Genomic DNA, 16188 nt, shown 5'->3' on the forward strand with positions numbered 1-16188 from the left:
AAAATTGGGAGGTTTCTTGCCTATGCACCTCCTCATTGTCAGTGATAGGCTGGGTTCATTATCACATATTACCTTCCTGCTCAGAATGCGCTGCATCATCTGGGAATTCTCTCTTTACAACAGGACCTGAGACAAGAGAGGCTGAGCTAGAACCAGGGAGACAGACCCAAGTGTATTTTAAAGTGAGAGAGAATACATTCTGCTATACTGTTAAGGGAACAGAGAATAACCCTACAGGCTCATATTGATTTCCTTTGATGTAAGCATATACCCTAAGGGGGAGAGAATTGAAGAAATCACGGGTGCTTATTGGAAGTTTTACTGACATCACCTATTTTTGAGGATCAACATATACCCCATAGTGGTGGTGGTCTTTATTTGATGTTGTGCGTTATTATGCCATGTTTTTTCTTTGTCTCTTTCCTTATCATGTACCTCGTATGACGAGAGGATTGAGACACATTCCTCTGTTGTAGAGGTTTTCTGTGAGTCAAAGACGGAAGCGCCAGTGTACGTACCATTTGTGTATTACTGTGTATTCATTTTTATTCTAATCACCTGTCACATAGTAGTGGTTTGTTCATTAGCATAGATTTTGATCTTTATTTATTGATACATCTTTTCATATGGAATGACATATAAATCAAATTTTTCCCATTTTTGAGCAGGGCTGTATTATATGTAATAACTAAATATTATATATGGCATCACTTTGCTCTCATTTTTTTCTTTGGTAAAAGATATTTCATTTACATAGTAATATATCCACTGGTATGTATAAAAAAAAAAAAAAAATCATGTACAGGGAGTATTCATCATCATCACCATTTATTTATATAGCGCCACTGATTCCGCAGCGCTGTACAGGAACTCATTCACATCAGTCCCTGCCCCATTGGAGCTTACAGTCTAAATTCCCTAACATACATACACATACAGAGAGGGAGAGAGAGAATAGGGTCAATTTTGATAGCAGCCAATTAACCTACGAGTATGTTTTTTGGAGTGTGAGAGGAAACCGGAGGACCTGGAGGAAACCCACGCAAACACAGGGAGAACATACAAACTCCACACAAATAAGGTCATGGTCAGGAATTGAACTCATGACCCCAGCGCTGTGAGGCAGAAGTGCTAACCACTGAGCCACCGTGCTGCCCAGAGTATTGAACGTATGTGGAAATAAATATAAGACATATAAAAATATCAGGCGAGCACTGGCGTTTCCAATTCTCCTGGGACCAGCCACCTTACTGCATGCAGACATGGATTGGCCTGACCCATTCCTCTCCTCTCACTGTTGACAGCATGTAAAAATACTTTTCACATTATCGCTAACACTGAATTCCGCAGTTTATGTTGCACGTGTAATACAGCTTGTAAAGTTTGCTAACAATGGTACTCTGACATAAATCTGCATTTTTTTTTCGAGGGTCACTTTAAGTTCATAATCTGCCCCTGCCCTTTACTATGTCGGTGGGGCCCCCTGAATCAAAAATTTGCAAGGCGCAAGTGACCTGCACCTTTAAGAGTCGCACACGTCATGACGTTGGACCGTGCACAACCGACCACAGAGTGGAGATGAAGCAGAGGTCAGTCACGTTTATTTTATTGTAATTTTTTTATTTGATTTTTTTTTTTTTAACTTGACAATGTTCCCTATTTACCTGGGGGTGGGTAGCATGTTCTTGGCATAATATGGATTGGGGGCAGTACTCTGTGAAATAATTTGAATTGTGTCATAAATTTAACAATGTGGTATAAATTGAACTGGGGCACTACTGTGTGGCATAATATGAACATTTATTTGTTCCATTATTACTAAATTTTATATATATATATATAAATAATCTCTCGTCTATCTAAATGCACAACTGGAACACCTGGGCTTGACTAGATTTTAGCTAAACGTAGTGAACGCTGCAAGAACAGGTAGGAGAGAGCAGGACAGTCTGCCAACTGTTCTGATTCTAGTGGAGCAAGACTTTGTCCTGATCTAAGGAGCGGGCCTAGACTATGCACTCTTTATATACACTGCATTTCTTGATATACTTCATTATGTTTGCTGTGTCTGTCATGGGCTGACCACTCCCCCTCTAGTGTCTGGACTCACCTCTATGGTGATTGACCACACCCCCTTTGGTGGGCCCCTCATGCCCCAGTCCGACACTGTATACAAAAGTGTCCTTTCTCCAGAAGGCACTTACAACAACTGAAGTCAGCTACAGAGGAGGGGCATAGTGGGGGAGGAGTCAGAGAAACAAACAAGTTTATAAGTGCCTAACTCCAGTCCCACCTACTATACCCCAATGTAACGCAGTGTCCCCCAGTGGTAGGATAGAGAAACAATGTGTAGCACATTCTTTCCATAGTGTCAGGAAACAGATCTGTTAGCATTAACATACAGGAACAACTCTTTTCACTATGGTCACCTCCTATTCATTCAACCCCTACAACACCTGAGAGCAAGGCACTGTTACCATTAAGTCTGGACGATTTATCTTCTCCTACCCTAAGTATTTTACCAGAAGACCTGCTCCGGGTCTAACTCCCCCTCCAAGCTGAAATCTGCTTCGAACGGATCATAGCCAAACCACAAGGCAGAAGTCTGCCTCAATCCATAGCCCTGTTTTTGCTTTGCACTTAGCCATTGTAACTACATCCATTACTTCACCTAAACATTTCTTCAAGTCCAGCAAAGCAACTTCTTCAGTCGAAGATCCAGAATTCCCAAAGAATGAGGAATCATAATAGTTGTGATGTTTATATATAAATAGGACCAAACATTAATTAAATAAGACCAGACAAAGTGTGTAGAAAAATACAAACTACAATTAAAATAAAAAAATAAAACACCTGTCTTTATTTTATATGCCAATGAATACAGGACACTTAAAGATTTAACTGTTCATGTTACACAAATTATGTTTTCCACAAAACCCATATGACAGACTCTTCAATTGGCACAAACTATGTTTTAGATCATAAATGGACAGATGGACTCTTTGATGTTCTCAGCAATTCCAGATTTGTTAAATGACAAGAAATGTACCTTAGACTTACAATGTATGTAGACGACTAAGGCCAGATATTAAAATTCAGCACTCCTAAGGTATCTGCCATTAGAACATCCCAGACATCATCTGGAAAGTGAAGCCGTCATTTGCTGTTGCTTGCTGCAGGGGAAGATACAATGAACAATGTAAGCAGTGCCCCAAATCTTCAATTACCAATATGAGATCTCCACTGTACTACACAGTTCCAAATGTCTTTTCATGGTTCTCCTACAATACCACATTATAGTTTGTGAAGACACCCACATGAAGTACTTTGTGTACCTGTTGCTTACATACAGTGGAGGCATCCATTTATTCTGGTAAACCAATACACATGAAAAAAGCAGCCTTTCAGTTAACCAGGCAAAACACGTTTTGGTGTCCTTAAATCCTAGTGATTTGATAGAAAGCACTCTCTTCAATATTGGTCCAGCCTACAAAAAATGGCTGCCTCCACTGTGTGTAAGCCATGGGTGGTTTAAGGTCTACTTTTTTTTTTTTTTCAAGGGGTTACAAGTAAAGCATGTGTGTGCATGGTTCAATTTACATCACATATTCAGATATAAATGATGAGAATTTCACTGACTGTAATAATTAAGTTCAGAAATGTTCTTATCATTGATTAACACCAGGATATTACTGGAAAATAGTAAAGCTATTACATCAGCTTTAGGAAATCTGTACTATAAGGAATAATATAACCCCTCCTGTACATTTAATGGGAATTAGAAGTCACTTTAGAGCCTTGTATGAAAGTACTCAGCCTTTTTATTTTATTCAACCATAACATTTTTGTTGACTTCAACTATCCTTCACACAATTATTTAGGAGAGGAAACACATGATAGAACTTTGACTTTAATTGTATCTGTCTCTCTGAAAGAAGAATAATAGCAAAGCCAATGCAAGTCTTCAGAAGGAGTATATCTCATGCATACCTTATTGATTTCTTTGTGCCTGTCTTTGCTTACAATTTCTTCAAGTATTTCGCCGTCTCCTTTAATGAGCCTAGACAAGAAGAACTGAACATTAATACATCATATTCATTTTCCATACTGCCATTTTATTTGGGTAAAGGTCTATATAAACATCAATTGCAGCCACTATGGTGATGGTATATACTGCACACAATGTTCTGGGTGCAAATGTACACGATCTTAAAAGATTGTTTATATATTATTGTAATACAAGGAACCTATCTGGAAAGAAGGCTGTTTTAATGAGCATATAGGAACCATTTGATGAGCATAGGACACATTTAATGTCATCTGATTGTTCTTTGCCCTTTAGATCAGAATGTGACAAAAGAATGCCAAGCTCTGTTCTAGCTTAGGTACTTATTTTGTACAATTTATTTTAGCCTGAAATTTCCTAGCGAAAGTGGGTCATTTCCTTTGTATAAAATCATTAATCAGAACTGTGGCACCTGAATCATTCTACAAATAGAACTGCTCATTAGTTACATTTCTCCAGTCAGCACCATATGTCTTACTGGCCGCCTCACAATTCATTAAATTGGGAATACACTCAAAAAACATATTTTCATGTGTTGTAGTGTAGGGTAAATTAGGTGCGCCTTACCTTGAATGTTAAATAGTATTGTTTATGCAAGGAAATTCAAAAATGTATCACTGAATGTAAATGTGACTCCGAGGACAGTGGCAGGTGGGGAGTTTGACTGGGGCAGTACACCTGTCAAACCGTAACGTAGGTGTCCTAAGGCGAGCTCAGGGAGGACACAAACCTCTCATGGAGCAGAAGTTGATAAAAATAGAGCGCTGTAAACTCTGCAGGACCCCCTCTCCCAGGCTCAGGTCAATTTAAATGACCCTTTTCTGAGCTGAACCAATATTTAGCCAATAAATTTACCAGGATCTAGTGACATTATGCCAGAGTGATGGAACTAGTTCTCAGTGATCTGCAATCTCATGAATATTGGTCCACAAATGACTGTCCCCACTATAATAAGCAAGTAGCATACCTCATTCTACCAGTCTCTGGGTCCACTACTTTCCGGATAACACTCTGCCGTGCATCCCACTCTTCCTTAGTCATTGGTTTCATTGCTTGAACGCGGGTCTTTTGTTCATCGGTTAAAACTGATAAGCAAAAAGCAATAATTGTACTAGAGACCTCATACAAACAGTCCATTCATTTATTGACTCTTCAGTTGGAACAAGTTTCCAAAAGTTGTATACAAATAACTAAACATATAATTTATAACAAAAAGAGCTAAAGCAATTTCTCTGGTTCCATCTGGGGGCACACTGCAACCATGGAATTATAGAGGCAACGTTGGAGCTGGGCACTTAGGAGTTAACTAATCAAAAGGAAAGCTTCTCCCTTCTATAAGGATACTCCAGTTTATATAACAAACAAAGATCAAGGAAATGTTAGAACAATATAACTGAACCAATGAGCATAAAGAGAGGTAGCACAGTGTCCCCCAGATGATATCAGAGAAATGGATCCTCTTTATCCATCATACAGGTGGGGGACAACGCAACCATGTGGACGATCCAAAGCTGTCCCTACGTGGAGAGAACGCTCAGAAACATTGGTCAGCAAAACCTTCTGTCCAAAACTAACATCCCTAGACGCAAAACCATTTATTTTGGAATATTGAAAAAGAAACAATGAACAAAAAGTGGAACATTAGAGAAACAGGCACAATAAGAATACAGTACAAGAAATAGCCAAGCATGAACATACCAAAAACAATATTTTAACGTTCGTTCATGCATTTTAGGGAGTAAATGTAGGTGGGAGGTAGGGAAAGGAAGGGGTGGGGGAGGCGCTGGTTATTGCAGGTGGGGGAAAATACTTTAGAGATATAGAGGGTGTGGCCTTGGGAATGGGTTACAGGTAGAGCCTGGAAGTCCAGATTTGGTGGAACTTGTCTTCCTCATCATGCAAGTGATGGGTAATTTTTTCCCATTCGGGCAATAAACCAAATATAGGACTGCAAGGCAGACATGCCATGAGGGCTAGTCTGCTTCCAGGTCTTGGCAATTAAGCAGCACATTACAGTAAGGATATGGGAAGCTAATTTCGCTAAGTGGTTATCAACGTCCAGCAGGGGGTAGCAGAGGAGGAAGGACCATGGGTCCTTCCGGAAGTGACAATAGATTTCCTGGCTTTTAACATAGTTCAGACCACTTTTTCGGAAAGACCCTTGGCTCTCAAAATCCTGGCTTCAGCAGCCAATCCATTAAAACCAAACGAAAACCACTGACATCACTGGACCTCATTTACTCTCTGCCTTTTTGAGGACATGAGTAATCATGGTTATTGGAGGAAAAATTTATATAATAGCAAATGTCCCATGGTACCGTAAAGATGTCCACCAAGTAGGCCCGAGGTTCCTTGGTTATGGAACAAAAACGTTCCACGTTGTGGATCAGCAGGCGAGGCCATCATGTCAACCTCTGGCTTACACCACCTTTCCGTGTGCTGATGAAACACTTCTGGGTGGAGAGACCAGTCTCAATTTTCCACTCCTTGGATGTAAACTGCTAAAATCACCGGCACATGTCATTCTGTCCATGCCAAGCTCTTGGCTGACTTGTTCATTTTTTAAGGGCTTCTAGTGCCCCCGATGATTGATATATGCCAATGCTGTGGCATTGTCTGATTGAATGTGAATTAGCCTGCCAATCAGGAAGGGTTGAGCCCGAAAGCAGAGTGTTTGTCACAGCTCTGAGCTCTAGTTCGTTGATGGAGAGCTTTGACTCCTCGCTGGACCAGAGCCCATGAAGACGCAGATGTATCCTCACTGTCCACCAACCACGAAGGCTGACCTACGGCATTATAAGAGTCCAGTCTCAAATGCAAAAGGGTCAGCCCTTGTTTAGGTTGTCCTCCCTGGGCCATCACAGAATGGCGAGGAGAGAATCTAATGAATTGAGTGGCTAGGCATAAGTTAGATTTGCACCACATCTTCAAAAAATTGTTCTGAAAAATCTGGGACTGGAAGTGTGCATACTGAACCGTTTCAAATATAGACACCATCTTTCCCAGCAATTTCATGCACAGGAGAACAGAGATTTTCTTGCAAGCCAGGACCTCACCAGCCTCCTGATGGAAGCTGAACTCTCTGCAGACAAGTGTCAAAAAAAAAGAACCATGAACACCATGCGCCTGGCCGAAATAAAGTTGGATTTTCTGTAAGTTATGATCCACACGTGAGATTCTACAGTTGTTATCTGAGAACTATTATTCTGTAGGGGGGGGGGGGGATCTCCAGCTCTGGGAGTGGGTCAAATTGAAGGATTCTCACTCACCACCTTCTGATGCACAGCAATACAGGCAGCTCAGCCAAAGACAGTGCCACCAATCTCACTCAAGCAGGATCTGTCTCAGCAACACTAACTAGACACGTGTGCAGATCACGGTCCTCAGACTCGCAAGTTATGCATTGGTCACCTGGTTTCTATTGTCTATTAGGCAACTGTGCCTGGCATCTGGGAAAGTAAATGACAGACTTTCCCCCAGTGGACTTGGAACTGGTCCCTTTGTCCAATAAAGCAGCAAGGAAGACACAACTTTAATATTGCTGCTGTTTACAGTTGCTGTTGACTGAAATTCTGAAACAGTACAGATAATATAGAAATATAAATATCTGAATAGGTGTAATACAGTAATATAACAAAAAAAGAAGCCATCACTCAGCCCCTTCTCTCTTGCAGAAGGAGAACAGAGGAGCTTTCCCTCAAGCTATGTGCACTACATGCTTCCTAAAGACTGTCTGCCAGCATCTGGTGGGCTTTCCAGAAACCTTAAAGCCCGCCAAGTAGGCGGTCCCAAGAGGCGGGGATTACAGGACCAGTCCAGCTATGGCTGCTGTAGTTAAACAGCACCCTTGTGCCAAGCTGTCCCGAGAGTCAGGTCACCCTTTGAAGGAGCTGCCGCCTGACCTGCCCCTACCCAGCCCCTGGCACTCCGTTTCTTCCTGCAGTGCACCGCCAGGGTTGGGGTGACCACAAAGGTAACCCCATATTCCCTGATGGGGAGAGGAGAAGCCTACATTCCCCCAAATTAACCAAGTCTGTCATAGAGTGGGCCAGGGAATCCTCTGAGTCTCCCTGACCTGGTGAGTGAAGTTGGAGTGGCTGTATCAGCCACCTGACACTGGCACTACTGAAAGAGAGGTAGGTGCCACTGCAAAAGTGGTAAAGATAGCTGCATTTTCTTTTTAATGCACTACAAAATAAAATAAAAGCAATAAAGAAAGAAACCTGTAAAAAATCTAGCTGCCCAAGGCAGCCCAGTGCAATGGCACCCAGACTCAAGGGCACTTAGAGAATCCTTCATTGGAGGAAAATCTAGAGGGGCGGAACTTTCCTTTTGACTAGTTAAGTGCCCAGCTCCAACATTGCTTCTGTATCTACATGGTTGCAGTGTCCCCCAGCATGGTTGAATCACAGTGAGTATTTAATAGATCAACAAAAAAGTAACAATTTACCTGTTTTGGGAACTCGCCCTGGAAAAATAATGACATTTTAGATTTAGCAAGAAAATATAGCACTGATTCACCCCACTTTACCTGGACCAGTGTCTTCCAGAGTTTCCTTTTTCCACAGATCTAAAGAAGGTCCAGGGTGGGATTCTTCTGTCCTGCTCAAGACCTCCTGTCCTTTCAACTTGGACACGCTTTTCTTTATATCCTTTTTACTTTTCTTTTTCACCTTTTTTTTCTTCCCCTTTTTGAGCTTTGATTTATTTTTGTGGCGGCTCCTGTGCCTCAAATTGTCACTTGATTCTTCTAAAGAAGAGCTTGATGACGATGATGAACTGGAGCTATCTGAAGATGAACTAAACTTTCTCTTTCTCCTTTTCTTGCTCTCTGAAGAGGAAGATGATGTGCTAACCTTCCTCTTTCTTTTCTCTGAAATAAACACAGCATGAAGGAAGAAAAGGTATTAATGCAACAGGCATTATATATATTTATATAATAAACAACCTTAAGCTGTATTCAGTTTCATTGCAGTCCACAAGAACATGATTTTATAGACTATGTGGATAGCGCTGTTAAGAAATAATGCTTTGTAGAGTATACAGGAAACGTGAACATGAAGATAAGAGGGCACTAGATTTAGGAGTCATTTGTAATATTTTGATTACATGTAATATACACTACATCTTGCACAAAGCAAACACTTTTCATTTGTATTATGATGGCTTCATGCACCTTGATGGGAGATACAAGTTTACAAATTTTATTACCCACAACAAAAGTTGTATAAGAGAAGACATCATACTAATATGGCTCTTCTGTCTTTCCTCCCTAATTCAGCCTGCATAGACAGCATAAAACAAATGATCACTGTCCTGTCTATTGATACAGAAATAAGCTGTAACTATAAATATTGGCACTATTTCTCGATATTACCGCCACCATGGCCCCAAGCTAATCCGTATCCATAACCCAAACCTGCTTTTAAGCCAAAAAATTAAAGCGTCATCACTCCTTCTCAAACACCAACTAACAAAGCAATAAAACACCAAATTAGGACATTACTCTGCCACCAACGGTGACCAGACAATCTGCCCCATGCTATGAAAGGACCATAAAGTGGTTATCCAGGGCAACCTAAATCAGAGCAGCTGCCCAAGCTAAAAAAAAACAAACAAAAAAAAAACTCCACAAAACTTAGAACTCGAAAAATCCATGTTGTTATCTCAGAGAATATAAAAACTCTTGATACAACATATAAAAATTCTGGCGCAGCAGAGTATTACAATAAATTGCCAAGAGTAAAAGACGAACGGAATCTTGTATTGTCTGCGCAAGCCTGAAGATTCCCTTAAGTGGCTAAATCAGACCTTTAACAAGAAGGGGGACAAGGCAGATAGATTACTTGCATCCAGCCTGAAGGTTAAACTGTCACAGAGTAACTTCCTGGTGATCAAAACTACTTTAGGTAAAATAGTTAACCCGAACAAATCAGAGATGAATTATAGTTATCCCAACAGAGGGTAAGTATCTGACCAACTGAGCCTAATTTATTATTATCCTTTATTTATAAGGCACAAGATATCGCAGCACCATACAGAGTACAAACAGTAGACCATATAGGGTAGAACAATACAACAATACAGAACAAAGACGAGTAATACCAAGAGAAGATATGGTATAGAGACAGGAGGGAAGAGGGCCGGGCTCATAATAGAGAGAGCAGCGCACAAGAGGTGTAAAGGGAGGTGATAAAGCACAAGAGGAGCGCAAGCAGGGAAGAGGGAGGTGAAAAGAGGAAGAGATGAGTTTTAAGTGCCCGAATTAAGGTGCACAGATTAGGGTACAGACGGAGGGAGCGAGGGAGACACAGCGTGAGAAATCTTGAATTCTTGCATGGGATGAGATAAGTGTGGAGGAGATGCAACGGTCATTAGCTGACCGCAGGGAATGGGCGGGAGTGTGAATGGAGAGATTAGTGATATAAGGGGCAGTAGAGTGTGACAAGGTCCTGTAGGTGAGGGTGAGGAGTTTGAACAGAATTCTGTAGAGGAAAGGGAGCCAATGTAAGGAAAGACAGAGGAGAGGCAGAGGAAGAGCGGCGTGAAAGGAAGATAAGTCTCACAACCGCATTGAGTATAGAGCGAAGGGGGGCGAGGTGGGAGTGGGGGAGGCCGGTGAGGAGAAGGCTACAGTAATCAATACGGGAAATTATAAGAGCGTGAATAATAGTTTAGGTGGCATCCCGAGATAGGAAGGGCCGGATGCAGGCAATTTTACGTAGTTGGATGCAACGGGATTGGGCAAGAGTTTGACTGTGGGGAGCAAAAGAGAGGGAGGGGTCAAGGGTGACCCCACGGCAGCGGAGTTGGGGACCAGAAGAGATGGTGGTGTTATTAACGGTGATAGAGAGATCAAGATGAGATGAAGATTTAGAAGGAGGGAAGACAGGAGTTCAGTTTTTGCAATGTGAATTTTAAGAAAACGTGAGGCCATCCAAGAGGGGATGGTGGAAAGGCAGTCAGATACACAAGAAGGGGGAGAGAGAAAAGGTCAGGAGAAGAGATGTAGAGTTAAATGTCATTGGTATAAAGGCGATACTGAAGACCGAAGGAAGAGATAAGTTGACCCAGCGAGATAGTGCACAGTGAAAACAGTAGAGGGCCAAAAACAGAACCCTGAGGGACTCCAACTTGGAGGGCAGATGGGGGGGGAAAGAGGATGAGTCAGGGATGGAAACAGAGAATATGAATTATAGGCCCTTTTTATCAGAAAGGACACCACCACCAAGCAGGGTTGCCCCCTCTCTCCTGGTAATTGCACTAGTCAACAAGCCCCTGGTAGCAATGACCCAGTTATCTCCAGATATAAAATTTGTATCAGTAGGCTCGGAGGATTACAACATCTTCATTTGCGGACGATGCCCTTCTTTCCTTAACAGCCCCCCACATATAAATCTCGAACCTATATAACATTCTCTCCCTAAGCGGCTAGTTGTGGGGATATAAGAAATTATTCTAAAACATATTCCTCTCTGCTCTTTAACTATTAAACAGCAATTATAACTTTTCCTGTAAGACTCACAAAATGAAAATTTGGGGGTATTCATCACCCATAGATATGAAATGTTATACAAGGAGAATTTCCTCCATTTTATTAAGTCCATAAAACTGGACCTGTTCAGGTGGCAGAAGATGTTTATATCCTGGCTGGGTAGAATAGTAGTCCTCAAAGTGAATCTTCTGCCTAGACTGCTTTATTTATTACAGATATCTCTGATCCAGGTACCCAGATCCACCTTAAATCCGTTACAGAGGTAGTTTATTCACTTTGTATGAAAAAAGTCGAGCCACCACTGTGGGTGTTTGCCTATATTACTTGCCGTTCTAGGTGTGCAATCAATTATGTCCCAAAGTGGATAGTCCTGAGGCCTCATCTTTTAAGGTCTCCTCTGTGGCTGCAGTTGTTTGGGACACAGCCAGAGAGAGACCTACTTTAACGATCTCGCACCTGTTTATTCACTTTTCTTGTCCAATTTGGGACCTCCGCAAACTTCACTTCAAAACTACATTCCTTCCCTCTCCACTTAATCCCCTTTGGAATAACTTCCAGATTCCTCATGGCCAAACCCTGTCATGTTTCCTGCCCTGGTCTAACAGGGGCATTAGGATGTTGCTGGACAATGGCCTTTGCACCTCACTGCTACAACTAAGTATGAACTAACTCAGTTTCTTCACACTGTAAACTTCATATACCTTTATAAGGTTTTGAACCTTTTTTATTTATTTTGTCAAAAATCAAAATAAAACTTAAAATAAACAAATCAAAAACATGCAAGAGTGTAACAGTCTATTACAAAAAACTAAATATAAACTGTAAATCCTATGCTTGAAAGAACTGCAGTTTGTGTCCGAACCATAACACAACAAACCTTTCCTACTAGCATCAGCATGATATTTGGCAAGAGATTTCTGCTTCCTTGCAGGTGAAGGGCTACTGCTGTCTCTGTGTCGTGAGGACGATTTCTTTTTCACAGACTTGTGGTGAGATACAGTACGGCTCCTACTACGGTCTCTTTTCTTTGCCTGAGTGCTGTCCATGATAGATTCTCAACAAGAAGCACTGTAAATCAAATATATAGTTTGTTACTGAAATACTGATCATTTTAAAAATTGATTTCATTACAGAAATGGCCACAACTAGACACAAATTACAAAATCTTATTTTAAAGAACTTGGAGTGGACCAAATCAGATTTGGGGAGCAGGAATGAGAGTAACATCCAATGTGAAAAGAAATAATATATTGGATAATTATATCTTATAACAAACAAGTCATAGACATTTTACATGACCTAATTGCTCATCAAGATTTGATAGTCACAACAGCATGGAAGACTATTTTACCATTGGTGTCTATGCTGTTTAAATGATCGAAATAATGTGTGACTCTAAACTTGATTACCTGGATACATATCAATTACTAGACAGATTGATCCCAACCATTTTCATAATATTAATTAATTTACAGAAGTTACAAAATATGCAGGATGTGATGAGTGCAGGGCCTGGTCACAAAGGGTGGATGGAAGAGCAGCTCATAACATCCACATAACTGGTTTTCAGAAAGACGAATAGCTGAAAAACTGTATCTGTTTTGGGTAGGAAGCCATTTGTGCACAACAAATGAAGCCCATTACTCTTCTTTTAATAACAGCGAGAGCATAGCTTGTCTCACAGTATGCTTAATCAGATGTACACAATGCAAATATTTTTACATAACACTATATATCTCACAAAACGAAATCTTTGCGAATCATTACAGACCCAGCAGCACTACAAAGCCTCACTCACGCCTGTGCCGGCCGTACGCGCATGCGCAGTGACATGTCTAGGTATCTGAGCCCTTGTTAACAATAGGAATTTTTTTACAACAAAATAAAAATACCAGCCCTCCCTCAGAGACAACAAGTCCATAAGGTGTTAAAAAAGCACAAGCAGTCCAGCGGCTGTACATATTTATAACGTTTATAAGATGCCATAATATACCTGACCAGTTCCTTGTGCAGCACTCATAAGCGTCCCAAGCAACAAGCCAGACTTCTATAGTTCCGGTGTTCTAAAGTAACGGGGCGTTCAGTTTCAGATATCTTCCAAGACCTCTAAACATACTGGAAAATATATCAACATAAGTTCCCCTGCTACGTTTGAATTAGTTTTCGTGGCCTGATTCCTCCTCCCGAAATCAGGTGCAGCACTGACGGCGATAATGTATTACAGGTCCTGGCTCCAGCACCTCACCTCACTGCTACCTGGGGAAGCTAAGGCGATCCCTGGTACTAAGATGTACAGCTCAGCCCTTGTAGTAGATATTAATATTCTGTATTTGTGTTCACTAGCTGGAAAGAGCATAAACAATTTAAATGTGTAGAAGTATTTCTAAGAGCATCTCATCAGGCTTTTGTATCTCTACCTAGAATGGTAGAAAATAACCATGTAATCTGCCATTTTTTGGCATTCTTGAATTGTTGTACTGTACGAGTTACCATCACAACTGCTTGTAGCTTATTCCATGGATCTGTTATTCATTATGTAGCATGAACATACTCCGCCTTATAAATATTTTTTTTTCCCTTGTTACCTTACAGTATTCTTCCCTTTTCATAATGTTTCACCTTGTTTTATATTCTTATTTTAAAAAAATACTACCAACTCTCCCAACACCTAACCACCTCTTTAACTTATCTTTCTTCACATTTTGGGGCTTATTTATTACATACTTTCCAAATTTGCCTCGTTGGCTTCAGGGAGATCCCGGGGGAGGTAGGCGTGCGGCAGTGGGGCCTGACAAATCACATCATAATGGCCCCACCCCCTAAACGATTGTCACAATTTTCGCCAATTACAACAAGGGGCAGGGCTAAGATAACACAATATTTGTGCCATTAAGCCCCGCCATTTATCTATTGTAGGGACGAGAATCGGGAGGTTGCCCTGCTCTCCAGGGAGCCCGGGAGGTCTCCCAGAAATGCGGGAGTCTGACGGACATTCCAGGAGGAGGAGGCAACTATGCGTTAAAGAAAAGCAGCTAATGAATCTATAGAGACTTAAGTGTCTTTTACATTTCTGTCTCCATTACTGAAGTCATGTTGTCTTACCTGTCAGTCTTTGATTAAATCTTGGTCTCCATGAAAATGGCCAACTCCATAGGCATCAATACATGGACATGACACAATTTCTGAACTGTGTCATCCTGCCATAGATGGCAAAGCCAACCACGTCTTGTACTGGCTCAGCATTAGGGTGAATGCCAGACTCTTCATGGAGTGAGGGAGATCACCCTGACATTAAGGGAGAATTGGCAAGTATAATTTATTATAGTTAATTTACTTTATTTATTTTATTTGACTCCTCAAATGGAGGATGGCCGGCCTCCAAGCAATCGACTGCTAGATGGCTTACGGAAACTATACGCAGGTTCATATCAATGCTAACCAACCTGTGCCAGATTGTATTGTTGCCAGTTCTACCTGTGCAGTGGGAGCATCTTGGGCTGCGCAAAATGAGGCCTCAGCGGACCAATTATACAGAGCAGCCACTTGGTCCTCGGTTCATACTTACAAAATTTTATCAATTCAATGTATTTGCGTCTGCAGACGCCAGTTTTGACAGTAGTGCTCTACGTGCCGGGCTGTCAGAGCGGTCACTCCATTAAGGGGGCTGCTTTAGAAAGTCCCCATGGTAGCAGTATCACTCAGATAGGATGAAAGAGAAGAGAGGATTTTTATACTCGCGATAAATCCGTTTCTCTGATTGCATCTGGGAGACACTGCATTCCCTCCCTTCTGCTCTTCGGTCTCTGGTTGGTTGACCCCCATTGGGGCTTTATACTTAAACTGAGGAGCTACAAGGGGGTTGCAGAGGGGAGGGGTATGTCAGCATTGATACATTAACAAGTTAACTAGTTAAGTGCCAAAATCCATTCCCCTCACACAACCCCGTGGTAGTAGTGTCCCCCAGATGGAATCAGAGAAACTGATTTAGCGGGAGTATAAAAATCCTCTTTTTTGCTGTGTGGTGTTCATACCTATAAGGATAATGAAGTATCTGCTTAATTCAAGTGTGACATGTTTATATGTTTAATGATAGCATCAATTCTGATTTTAGTACCACACATAACAATGAGACCAATATGGATTACTGTTAAAGATTATTCCTTTTACAAATGATCGTAAACTTTGCGTACAAATTGTTTATATTATCTCCTCTAATACATTGTACATATTCCCACCCTGCTGCAACATTGAATATAGGAAAACAAATAAATACTTTGATTATAAATGGAAAGTCACGTTGTTGTCTTGTTAGAATGTTACAGATAGACATGCTAGTAGGAATTGTCTGTTCCAAAATCTAATATAATCAGAAATTAATGAATAGTATACTACAAATGCTATCCCTAGCTACTAGAATCTCATGTCCTCCATAATATAGATTTAATTAAAAAAAAATGCTGCTCACCAACAACTGACAATGTTGTGTTTAGTTACAGCTACAGTTTCCGCAGCAGAAATCAGGGGGGAAAAAGTCTGACAAAAAATAGTTTGCACTAAAATCCCCGTCAAGCTACATTGGTAGTGACCAAGTGTGCAGGTGAGGGCATAAGAATAAGAGGATGAAGAG

General features: G+C 41.1%; 1 protein-coding gene across 5 annotated transcripts; it reads right to left on the reverse strand.

The window, feature by feature from the left end:
• Positions 1–2831: 2831 nt before the first annotated feature.
• On the reverse strand, positions 2832–14360 carry ARL6IP4 (ARF like GTPase 6 interacting protein 4). Of its 5 annotated transcripts, none has more exons than XM_075177681.1 (6): positions 14286–14360; positions 12439–12629; positions 8598–8939; positions 5034–5151; positions 3991–4060; positions 2832–3173 (listed from the first exon to the last, which is right to left on the reverse strand). In XM_075177681.1, the coding sequence occupies exons 2-6, from the start codon at positions 12605–12607 to the stop codon at positions 3120–3122; spliced, it is 753 nt and encodes a 250-aa protein (XP_075033782.1). In that variant the 5' UTR covers positions 12608–12629; positions 14286–14360; the 3' UTR covers positions 2832–3119. The 5 variants fall into 5 exon arrangements, with proteins under 5 accessions (XP_075033782.1, XP_075033766.1, XP_075033774.1 ...); XM_075177665.1 differs by lacking the exon at positions 14286–14360 and adding an exon at positions 13555–13842; XM_075177673.1 differs by lacking the exon at positions 14286–14360 and adding an exon at positions 13360–13448.
• Positions 14361–16188: the final 1828 nt, after the last annotated feature.

This window comes from Mixophyes fleayi, chromosome 1 (genome assembly GCF_038048845.1).
Source record: "Mixophyes fleayi isolate aMixFle1 chromosome 1, aMixFle1.hap1, whole genome shotgun sequence".
In the NCBI taxonomy this organism is placed as follows: Eukaryota; Metazoa; Chordata; class Amphibia; order Anura; family Limnodynastidae; genus Mixophyes; species Mixophyes fleayi.